This window comes from Parasteatoda tepidariorum, chromosome 7 (assembly GCF_043381705.1).
Source record: "Parasteatoda tepidariorum isolate YZ-2023 chromosome 7, CAS_Ptep_4.0, whole genome shotgun sequence".
In the NCBI taxonomy this organism is placed as follows: domain Eukaryota; kingdom Metazoa; phylum Arthropoda; class Arachnida; order Araneae; family Theridiidae; genus Parasteatoda; species Parasteatoda tepidariorum.
In genome coordinates this window covers 78876972-78889868 of record NC_092210.1, presented here as the reverse complement: position 1 = coordinate 78889868, position 12897 = coordinate 78876972, and the positions used below count along the sequence as shown (strand labels likewise).

General features: G+C 31.3%; 1 protein-coding gene across 1 annotated transcript; it reads left to right on the top strand.

Annotated features, from left to right (window-relative positions):
• Positions 1-1782: 1782 nt before the first annotated feature.
• On the top strand, positions 1783-2232 carry LOC122268868 (uncharacterized). The gene has a single exon (XM_043039600.1). It carries the CDS (start codon positions 1783-1785, stop codon positions 2230-2232), a length of 450 nt encoding a protein of 149 aa, XP_042895534.1.
• The last annotated feature ends 10665 nt before the right edge of the window (positions 2233-12897 follow it).

The window sequence follows — 12897 nt, the reverse complement described above, 5'->3', positions numbered from 1 at the left end:
TTTTTAATAGTCTAGATTAGATTTAAAAGTTTAGTTAACGATAGAAGTTTATATGGTTTTTAATTTCAGCTATTTTCAAAGTATAATATAAATTATCATGTATTTATATTTTCGTATTTAAAAGTATTCAGTCAAATTTTGAATTTTATTTTATTTATCAAACATAACTTAAATATTAAAACTAAAAAATGAAATAATGCTGTTAATACTTTGTATTCATGTCTTTTACAGCAATCAGTACTGCTAAACGAAGCTGCTCAGACTCAGTAAGGTTATTGATGCACATGTTTGGAATTCGGTCACATCGTCAAGAAGATAAGTTCTTAACTGAATATTTGTGTTTTTTCTTTTGCTGCGAAACTGTAGCTACAGCTATAGCTGTTGAGTGGAATTGAGGTCTGGAGACAGGCTAGGTAACTGTGAAATTTCAATACTGTTACGCGTGAACCTTTCCTTCAGCAACTTTAAGTTGCGTTTTGGGTCGTTGCCTTTGCTGAAATGCTAAATTTAGAGTCATTATTTGGTCTGAATACATCAATAAATTTGTTTTGCAAAACCTCCCCAGGATTTTCAAGAATTTAAACTATTTATGAGAAGCTATCCGTTTGATAATAGGTTTAATCTTCTCCTAAAGGTTTTATTATTCTTTCATGTAACTCTAAATACACGTATCTACCAGTACTGAATCTTTCGTTAATGCAAACTGAATGAGCAGGTATGCTTAGGGCTTACGACGTCACAGTCACGCAGCGACAGTTGTTGCCAAGTTTAAAATTAAAAGAAATTTATCGATTATATTGCAGTTTATTAGCTTTTATCTGTACAAATATTTAAACAGTGTTAAAAAACATGCGATATTAGCTTAATTATTACAATTATAAAAAATTTAAAATTATTGATTTTCAATCATTTTAACGGCAAAAAGCTGAACCAAGTTATAAAAAATTATTTAGGCCAAAAACTCTTGCATGCCAAAAGCAGAAACAATGATAGAGAAGCGTAGGAATTCGTCATACTATTATTGACTCCAATGATGCTTTACTAATTTCGGAAGTGGGCACTACTGATATTTTGGTATTTGGTCTAGTTTCCATAGGTACCAGATATATCAATATAGGTATAAGATATTATATAGGTAGCGTTGATGACTATTAAATCTGCACCGATGCTGTTTAGCTTTAATATAGATACTGTAAAAGAGATTTTTTTGCAGCTCCGCGAAAGGGATAAGAAGCGCAGGAAGTTTGTTTAATTATTATGATTTTGCTTCGATCAACAATATCACTCCAAATCAAACGGAATACTTATCATTTTGATGAATGAACTTCTAAAAACGCATTTTGCTTTATCGGATAAAACGTGAAGGGTACAAAAATTATAAATTAAAGAAAAAAAATATTTTAGCCATTTTATTGAGTTGATGTATGTCTTTCAGTTTTCCTCTTAATTTAACTAAATAATACTAAAATATCAAAAATAATCCGTCAAGGTATTGAGTATAAAAAAATGAAAAAAAATTCCATTTTATTACTATTATTAAACTCATGTTTGTGAAAATTGCAACATCATTAAGGACTTACGCGAGTGAGCTGAAATTTTCAGGAAATGCAAAGTAGAGCATAATATGCAAATGATTAGAATTTCAAACCCGTAGCGCATGCGTATGCTGAGCGGCGACCACTGAACGGCGGATGGATCCGAATAAAATAGACGGCTGTAGCAAGGCGTTTATGGTTATCGGTGGTTATCTGCTAGTGGTAAACGTTAGCTCAGACGTTACTTATGCCTCTTCGACGAAAGAGAGCGAGATTTCAACAACTTAGGGAGTTTGAAAGAGGGAGAATCATTGGCCTTCGTGAAGCTGGATTGTCTTATCGTGCAGTAGCCGCTCGTGTGCAGCGTAACAGAAGCACAGTGATGCGTGTTTGGAAGCAGTGGACGGACGAGTGTCAGACAACTCGGAAATCCGGGAGTGGCCCCCGAAATGTCACGTCAGCTCGCGATGATCGACACCTGATCCGTATAGTGCTGACAGACCGTACGGCTCCCTCTAGACAACTGGCAGCACAGTGGTCAATAACTACTGGTGTTTCATTGTGTGCTTCATCAATTCGTAGACGTCAAATGCAGCGTGGACTGCGCGCAAGGACTCCTTTATACAGGATCACCATACACCATACTCCTTCATACAGGATCACCACGCTAAACCATAGCCGCCTGCGGCTACAATAGGCCAATCAGCTTAGGAACTGGCGTGCTGATTGGCAGCGTGTCGTGTTTTCTGACGAATCCCGCTTTAATTTGTGGTACAATGATGGCCGCATTCGTGTCAGGCGCTATGCCGGTGAACGCCACCTTCCGGAGTGCGTTATCGAAAGTCACAGTGGACGAACACCCGGAGTTATGGTCTGGGGTGCCATAGCATATCATGGACGATCTCAATTGCTACGAATTGTGGGTAATCTGAACAACAACCGGTACATCAGTGAAGTTTTACAGCCCCAAGCTGTTCACTTCTTTCAAGCCTTGCCAGGCGGTGTATTTCAACAAGACAATGCCCGTTCTCATATTGCTAGGACTGTTCAATCCTTCCTTGCATTGCGACAGGTACAGCTTCTTCCTTGGCCTGCGTATTCCCCAGATATGTCACCGATTGAACATGTGTGTCATTTCGTTGGTCGGTGCCTCGCTCGTGATCCTCGTCCTGCTGCTTCTACAGACGAACTTTGGGTACACATACAAACTATATGGAATACTCTTCCTCAGACAGACATTCAAAATTTGCTTGACTCCATGCCACGTCGTGTAGCAGCGCTTATTGCGGTGCGTGGTGGCTACACAAAATACTGATTTCGATCTCTTGTTATTGTTTGTTTGCTTTGAAAGTTCAATAATTTATTTGTACCACTACCACTCAACTGTGTAGTAAATTTCATTCAATTATGACTATTCCTTCATGGTGTTGCAATTTTCAAAAACAGGAGTTTATTAAGGAAACTTACATAATAATTCTATGTATTGGATTGAAACTGTTTGCGAAACACTAAACTATTTTGATGTTATAATGAAACGTTACTGTCATCAGTGATATCACCATGAAATTGTCTACAATTTCCTCAGCAGCAGCAAGTGTTTCAACGCTAACAATGATTATGGTTTAAACGCAATTAAACAGTTCCGCATTTTGAAACAAATTTATTTAGATTTCAGAAAGTTCATGGCAATTTAATCATATTTATTTTATCCATCTAGATTGCCCAGTTAAAAAAAATGTTTGCCCTGTTTAGGTCTATAAACAAAACTGTTTCTAAGTTTAATAAGACATAACTTCACAAAATATGTAGAAAAATATATATTCAATGTTTTATGATTACAAAACATAAAGGATTCAGTTAGTGAATAAAATGATGACGACAGTCTGAAATGACAGGTAACATTTACTTGTCGCCAAATCATTCTTGAGAGTTCTTCTGTGAAAGACGCCAAAAGGAATCCTTATACTTCGATTTGTAGCAAAAAAAGAATAATAGCCTTTTTTTTTAGGTCATTACTTATTCTTATTCTTTTACAACATTATAGAAAGAAAGACATTCTATTTCATTATATATTTTCAAATTGCTTTTGCCTTTAGTAAAGTTTTATAACTATATGACTGTTATATGACTATATAATTTTTTAGATATATTTCCTCCAGTAAAGTTTATGTTTGTAAAAGTTTTATGCAAATAAAAGTAACAGTTTTATGTAAATAAAAGTAACAGTGTAGAAATTTTCGTTAATAAGAATAATTTCAGAAACGTAAAAAAAAAACTAAATTTGTTTTCAGTTTTAAGGAAAGCTGAATGGAAAAAAATATTTACACGCACATTTTATTTATGTGGTACCATAAACTCTGGTATTTTTTCTATCTATTTGGCAACACTATAGCTATTGTTTATTTTGTTAGGTTATCTTTTTTGATTTTGTTAAGTTGTCGTAGCTACCACTACAACTATCTATCTATATATATATTTCTCTTACACGGCGATAAAAAAAATGCCTCATTACAACTCTCCGAATGGCAACGCGAGAAAATCAACCAATAATTGCCGCTAAAAATGTCACATGCCAAATCTAGATTGGGTGGCTCAACATATAGCGCTTCTAAAAACGGAAACTGAAATAACCAGAGTGTAAAATATTATGTGCTTATGCGCATCGTATTTTTTGTTAAATAATTTATTTATTATATATCAGTTTATAGATGGTAACGAGNATATAGATACTGTAAAAGATATTTTTTTCACAGTTCCACGAAAGAGATGAGCAGCGCAGGAAGTTGTTTGATTATTATGATTTTGCTTCGAGCAGCAACATCACTCCAAATCATACTGAATACTCAAAATTTTGATGGATGGACTTCTAAAAACGTATTTTGCTTAATCGGATAAAACGTAAAAGGAAAAGGGTACAAAATATGATAAATTAAAAAAAAATTATTTTGGCTATCTTATTGAGTTGATATATGTCTTTCAGTTCCCTGCTTAATTTAACTAAATAAAACTAAAATGTCAAAAATAATGAGTCAAGGTATTGAGTATAAAAAAAAGAAAAAAATTCATTTTTATTACTATTCTTATTAAAATTTACATAATAATTCTATGCATTGAATTGAAACTGTTTGCAAGATACTAAACTATTTTGATGTTATAATGAAGCGTTACTATCATCAATGATATATCACCATGAAATTGTCAACCATTTGTTCAGCAGCAGCAAGTGTTTTAACGCTAACAATGATAATGGTTTAAACGCAATTAAACAGTTCTGCATTTTGAAACAAATTTATTTAGATTTCGGAAAGTTCATTACAATTGAGTCATATTTACTTTATCAATCTCGATTGCCTAGTCTTAACAAATTTTGTTTTTCTTGTTTAGGTCTATAAACAAAACTTTTTTTTCTCTTAAGTTAAATAAAACATAACTTCACAAAATATGTAGAAAAATATATATTCAATGTTTTGTGATTACAAAACATAAAGGATTCAGTTAGTGAATAAAATGATAACGACAGTCTGAAATGTCAGGTAACATTTACCTATCGCCAAATCACTCTTGATAGTTCTCCTATAAAAGAAGCCAAACGGAATCCTTATCTTTCGATTTGTAGCAACAAAAAAAAGAATAAGAGCCCTTTTTCAGGTCATTACGCATTATTTTACTACATTATAGAAAGAAAGACATTCTATTTCATTATATATTTCTAAATTGCTTTTGCCTTTAGTAAAGTTACATAACTATATGTCTGTTACATAACTACATAATTGTTTTAGATGTATTTCCTACAGCAAAGTTTATGTTTGTAAAAGTTTTATGTAAATAAAAGTAACAGTGTCAATAAAAGTGCCAATTTTATGTAAATAAAAGTAACAGTGTAGAAATTCTCGTTAATAAGAATAATTTCAGAAACGTAAAAAGAAAAGAACTGAATTTGTTTTCAGTTTTAAAGAAAGCTGAATGAAAAAAAAAATATTTATACACATATTTTATTTATGTGGTACCATAAACTCTGGTATCTCTCTATCTATTTGGCAACACTATAGTTATTGTTTATTTTGTTAGGTTATCTTTTTTGATTTCGTTAGGTTGTCGTAGTAACCACTACAACTATTAAAATCTAATTCTCTAGTATAAAAGACATGTTAACTCGATTCTATCTTGCGATACCTTTGATTGATGACGGTTGACATTGTTGGTAGCCTAGCCTCACATTAGGTATCCGAAATATTGAGAAACGTTCTTGAAAACTACATGCCCCATATATTCAGAAACGTTTCGGGATTTCTTTTACAGTGCATAATTGACACGGAGTTTGGAATTTTAAATTCTAAATTTAAATACGAAGTTATTAATTAATTTAATATTCAATTCGTTAAGAAAAAAAATATTTTTATAAACACAAGCTATATATTTGCTTCTACAAAGCATATATAATCGTAAAGTAGGTTTTAAAACGTGACATTATGTATTTGCAATCTCGAAGGAAAGCAGATGAATATTGCATTTGTGGGTACTTTTGTGTGTTAAGCATAGCATGAGTTTTGAAGCATTTTGCACACCTCTGAGGGAGAGCTGATGGTCATGAGTTCGATCCTGGCAGCCAGCAAAACAATTAGCTTGTATACACAGCAAAGTATATATGTATAAGTGTCGAAGCTGAAACTCTTCTCATTGATTCTAGCTCGTTGATTGGGAGTAGTGGGTACCAGGTCAGGTGCTGTTCACGTCGGCTGATGGTGGTCAAAATTACGTGTCATTCCCATTGAAGTTAAAAGAAAGATCCCCGAAAAAATTAGGTCAGGTGCTTCGTCAGGTTTGGGTGTTGTGTTTTGATAGATTTAACACAAAATAAAGAAAATTAAAGTTAAAATAAAAAAGCTTGAATACTCAACTTTTGCTAAGAACTGTACCTAAAAAACATACATTATAAAACTTTTCACCAAAAATAGTGGCAACTAATTTACACCAAAGCGGTGTTTCCAATACACCGAAACCAAGGATTTTTCTTGGTGTAGTGAATCACGTAGAATTTTCTTTTTACTATATGGTCTAAAATAACAGCCATCATGGTTGTTATTCAATAACACTAAAATATAAATTTACAGTTATATATGATACCCATGCGAATCAGTATAGTTACTTTTACGATACAGCGTAGAGCAAGAATCATAAATTTGGGATTCATATATACTTGAAATTAAATTAGTTTGTTAATCAAACACACACACAGCACTGCGCCAATAATCATATGAATTCGAACTAGGCTTAATAAAATTGAAGTGATAAGAAGTTAAATATCATAAAATTGTTTTATAAAATTGACAGACTTATGTAAATCTTCTTATGAAAATTTATTAATTATTATTACCCAACTGAAAGCATACAAATTTATTAAAAAAATTTACAAGTTCATTTTGTCATATTAATCCGACAAGAAGATTAAAAGATTGATTGGGGATTGGTTCAATCAGTAAAGAGGATTGAAACTCACTTGGTATTAAATAGGCTATGATCAGTTTGAAAACTCAATCCGAGATTTAAATTACTTGGCAAATAATCGGCTATGATGTTGGAAATTACACTCTTGCAGGTACTGGTGTCAATAACTAAGCCTAATTATGCTTCGATTTCCTCCATTATATATCGAAAATAAGAAAAGTTAATTTCTGCAGAAATAATGTTTCTAATTATGTTAACTTGCTCATAAAGTGCAGCTGGAGTCTCCTGTCATTGATTTTATTACTTATAACATTAAAAAAATTACAATATTCTTTTATTTTTCAAAGCTTACGGAGAATTAAAAACAGAACGTCTTCCGGCCTGTTGCTAGCCAAGAATGGAGCAAAAACATTTGACATGGTGTAAAAATTTATAAATTGTTGGTGTTTAGATTTAACTGCACACTTTAAAGTGCTAATGAAAACTCGATTCGGTATTTATTTGTAATAATACTCAATTATTTAAACTTCAAATTCGCATAGGTATTGTAACATAATTTTTACAGTGTAGCTAGTAAGTTTGTGTACTGTCTTCTGTATCATCCCGTTTTGCAAATCACTTACTACTAAAATAAAAATTAAAAATTTTTTGACAGCTCCATCAGTATACTTAGTTGACATATAAATGAGGGATCAGTTTCGTCCAATATTCGAGAACTCTTTTTTCGTTAAAAAATATCACATAAATGTACACATGAAAAAAATAACGAAATCATATTAAAAAATAACGAAGTACAGCTTAGGTTATTGTTGAATATCAAAAATTTGAGTTTTACTTCTCTGAATGCAAAAGAATTTCGTGGTATTTTCTTTGGTGTTAGTGATATAAATAATTATAGCTACCGATACTTCAGGAAATAAAAACTATTTAATCAAGAATGTATGATTTTTTTGCTTTTTTTTTGCATTCGCAAATAATAAATATTTCCTTGAAATGCTAAAAATTAAAAAAAAATATTATATCAAAGTAAAATTCAGAAAGTAATTCATTCATTCTCATTAAATTTGCTACACGTGGGAAAATATTTGTTTTATTTCGAAAACTGTATCCCTGTTATTGTTATTATTTTCCAATTTGAAGCATGGCAAATATTTTTTAACTGAAATAAAGTTATGATGTTCGAAGGAAGTAATCAGTTCTTTTTCGCGGTAGCAACTAAAAGCTGAAATCTCAAGTTATAAGCATAAAAACATAAAGGTACATGTTTACAAAATTCCAAATAAAAATTCTTTTCGGGAGAGGACAAAAAAAGGTAGGTTAAACAAAAAAAAGAGAAAAAAATCCCACTCAATTCTTTTTAAACTCTTTATTTTTCTACAACATAAAATATCTTTTTAGAAAGAAAACTTATTCTTTTTCATTAACTATGTTGCCATTCAAAGTCAACTAAGCTTATGGTGCAAAATGAAAATGGTGCTTTTAAATAAACCAGAAACGCAACCTATGTGGGCTTTTCTCACATTACGAACGTAACGTTCTCCCACTTTTTGATAAATGATATTATATCAGAATAATATTCTAATAATGCACAATTTAAGCATTACATTATGTAAATAATGTATTCCAACATCCCAACTTAGTTTTGATTTTCAGCTTTTCCTGGAACAATAGTTTCGGAAAAGGAATTAATAGACAAGAAAATCCAAGTCGAATATCTGTTGATCCGATGAGAGCAGAATTCTTTTAGTTATCAGCTTTTATGGTTTAGTTACTGCACAGACATCACAAAATAAAGTATCTACATAGCGATCCCATAACATGCCTAAGACAATAGCCCACTAGCAATATTTATATTTAGGCAAAAAAAAACTTCCATTTTGTTTCAAATTCTCAGAGCTTGCATGGGTTTCATTGGGTAATCATACAAACATATTTATTTCCCAAGTGATATTCTATATGTTCAAGTTTGCTTTAAATTCAAATAAGACCAAACATTTCAACCGATCTCATTTAAAGTTATAATTTTACAGTGCAAAATAAAGAATATAATCTTACAACATACAAAACATGAAATTTTGTAGTTGATATAAATTAAAGATGCAAAATTTTTATGTTTTATTTTAACTAAATACACGCATTATACCAGCGAGTTCGATCGAAGCACAACAAGTTACTCGACTGCGAGGTTTCTTCAAATTCAGCAACAATTATTTCTTCTATAATACCATTAGTTTAGATACATGTCACCAATGCTTCGAAAAGAAAATTGCCTGATGATTCTACTGTTTGTTAACCCTATGTTTTTCACTTTTCGATTATACATCGCCATTAATTTGATTTAAAAGAAAGGAGAGAATTATTTTATCTCTTAAATTTCTAATGAAGCTCTGGAGAGGAGAAAGTTTTGAGTATTAGGGATTTTCCTCCCCCTAAACTTTGAAAAAAAATCAATAAAACTACTAATTTTTTGCTATTTGGTAATTTTCTCTCTATGTAATCCTGCTTCTGATATCTCTTTTCTTGTCCTAAATAGCCTTAATAATAAAGATATTTAAAATATCTTTTTTATTAATCCAAAGATAAGGATTCCTTTTGGCTTCTTTTATAGGAGAACTATCAAGAGTGATTTGGCGATAAGTAAATGTTACCTGACATTTCGGACTGCCTTTATCATTTTATAACTTAAATATCATATTTATCCCCAATTTAGGGCACAGAACTGAAAGAGGGAAATGGATAAGGAAACCTTGTAAAGAGAATTATTCAAACTTATTTGCAAGAAATTCCGGATCACTCTAAGGGATTGAAATTATTATTTTAACTTCAACCATCAAATTTCTTTAGAGGAATTAAAAGTGAAATGGTCTAACATATGTTGTACCATACCACAATTGTACCATAAAACAAGATTTTGAAGAGATTTAAACTTTCAATCAATCAAACCTTTTCACTCCCAAGCACCCACAAAAAATAAAATAAAAAGTATTTAGCCACAGTTTTGACTAAAACCCGGTGAAAGGGTAATGTTTTTCCGAAGCACTCGTAAGAATTAAGAGTTGATACTGAAAAAAAGAATTGCTTCTTATTACAAAGTTAATGTAGGAATTATTTTTTTACATGAATAAGATAAACACCTTATAGTAAAATAATAATAAATCATTTTTGCAACAGGAAAGAGACCTTCCTCACTTCTCCCTCTACCTGATTAAAGATTATACATATTTGATTAAACATAGTGAAGAAGATTATACATATTAGATTATACATAGTGAAGGAGATTATACATGTTTATTTATTTATTTTTATGGGTGTTTCGGAGAGTAATAGCAAACCTGCAATACATCGAAAGTAATTTTTTAAAAAAATTGTGAGGAAAAAACAGTGGAAGAGATATTTTTAATGACTTTTCATTTAATTTGTGAAGTGAAACCCATATATGTCTTTATGCTAAAACTGTTTACCTATTAAAACTTTTATTGTCTAGTACGCCAGCAGGAATTTGACTGTTAAAGTAATCATTCTCCCTTTCTGAGGGGTCTCGAAACTCTCTCAAGAAAGTATAAATGATTCCCTTTACAGGAGTTTGTTGACAGTCCTCCCCCGCTCACGCTTTCATGCTAAATATTTTGTTATTAGGGATGGAGTTTTTTGGGTGAGGGCTTTAAGTTGGATTGCATTGGAAATAAGTAAACAAATTGCAAACTATTCCTCAAACTTTTATTACTGCTTTTTTTAAGCTTTACTATTTTAGTACTATATTATTAACACATAATTAAGATAAAATAGTGTTAAATTCTCTTTTTATGTTAGGAATTTCGATAATGATTTATTATTATTATCATAAAATTAACTCAATCTTAAAAGTATTTACTTTTTTACTATTGAAATCACTCTTTTGTTAAGAAAAATAGCCATCTCGCTGTGTTTTTGTGTTTAAATCATTTTCCTTTGACTGTTCTTCACATCCTTTGAGAATAATAAATGAAAATAGTCATTTAGTGAAATTTTTATTTTCCTCAATTGATTTTGAAAAAGATAAATCTTTTTTCTCTGACTGTTGTTGGAAACTAGGAACCAATGTAACGATTAATGGGGAAAGTTAGACATTGTAAGACCATTTATTTTTCGTCGAAAATAAATATTTTTATTTCCTAAAAAAGTATTTAACGAAGCAGCATATTCTCAAATGGACGCCAAACTTCTTTTTCACTCAGTAAAACGCCCCTTAATTTAAATGTGGGCCAGTGTTTGAAAGTTTCTATTGAAATTCATATTTACCCAAAACGAGAGCATTTAATTAATCAAAAATGAGATGATTCGCACTTTTGCGTCTAAATACACTTTTTTTGTTAAAAAAAAAAAACAAAATTTTTTCATGAAAAATGACATTTCATATAGAACAATATTCTTGATTTTATATAATATTTTTTATTTATATAAGCTAGCAAATGAAATTCTCTGTTCGAATTTGCATACAATGTGAAAGTACAATTTGGAGGTTAATGAACTTAGTGCATAAAGGGAATTTTATTTTGTAGATTTCTGTCTTATATCTTCGTCTGTCTTATACAGTTTTATATCTTCCTATATTTTTAGTGCATTATTCAATGAATTTTAAATTTTGAATTATCTATATGTAAATTAAAAAAAGTACTTATAACATTAAAACTATACTAGCCAGTAGGATCAGGTGGAGGAATGTGAAAAAAAACTTCTATTTTCTCTTTTTAAGTGGAGATATTTTTATTTAATATTTTTCGAGACATTTACCGGAATTGTGGCAAACATTTTTATTTTATTTTAAGAGCCTTCTAAAGAAAATTCTTGTTTACAAACTATCTGTTTATGATCAATTTATAAAGTATGTTAGTTTAAGTTGTTGATGAACTTTCATCTAATATCATTAAAAAACTGTCAAAAACTATTAATTTTACCTCAAATTGGAAGAGGGACATCTAAAGAACAGATCTACATAAGCATTTAGGAATAAATTTCGAAATTTTATTTGTTATGAATTGTTTTCTGACGTGGATTAAAGTGAGTATATGGTCAGGCTTAGCTAGGTTGTATCATAGGAAGATTTTTTTTAAACTTCTATGTCAGCTCTAGATGTCTAATAATCTATATCTTATAATGAAATTGCTAAAAAATTATTTTTTTGCTTTATAGCCCTATATAGCTATTTTGAATCTAAAATCAAAATTTCTTTTACATTTAATTTTTTAAAGAGGAGAATGATATGGGGAATAAAATTTTAGCAAAAATATTATACAATTAAAAAAATTATCAAAGTAGCTTAACGGTACAACCTCAGGAGCATATTTAAAGACGTGGATGATTCCTCACGTAAGTTTCAGCCCGCGATGTCTTTGTATCTTTTTAAATTGTCTTTGAATTAAAACTAATTGCAATAAATGCCAGGATAAGAGATTTTCTCATTTTTTCTTCAATGTGAGATATACACCGAAGAGCCATTACATTATGACCACCCTCCATCTATAACAATGGGCTCTCCCAGGTTTTCATGGTTTCTCGCCCAGGAACAATGTTTTCATGGGGCACATTAGGACCCATAATCCTCATAGAACAATCCCTGACGTCTGTAAGCTACTTGAACATAGTTGCAGACCTGGTTCACACAGTCATGGCAACAGTTTTTCCTGCAGGGGATGGTGTTTACCAACAGGATAATGCACCATGTCATAAGCGTTGAATCGTCGAGGAGCATTTCAGTGACTTTCAAGTCATGTGATGGCCCCCAAATTCACCTGACCTTAATCCAATAGAGCATTTGTGGTCCTACTTCGAAAACCAAATTCGTGCTGCCACGCTACCCCCTCGCAATCTGAGAGAATTGCAGGACCAGTTGGTGAGCGCTTGGTACCAGATACCTCAGACTACCTATCAGCACCTTGTG

Coding starts and splice junctions, on each gene's coding strand:
- LOC122268868 (XM_043039600.1), top strand. CDS start 1,783: ATGCCTCTTCGACGAAAGAGAGCGAGATTTCAACAACTTAGGGAGTTT.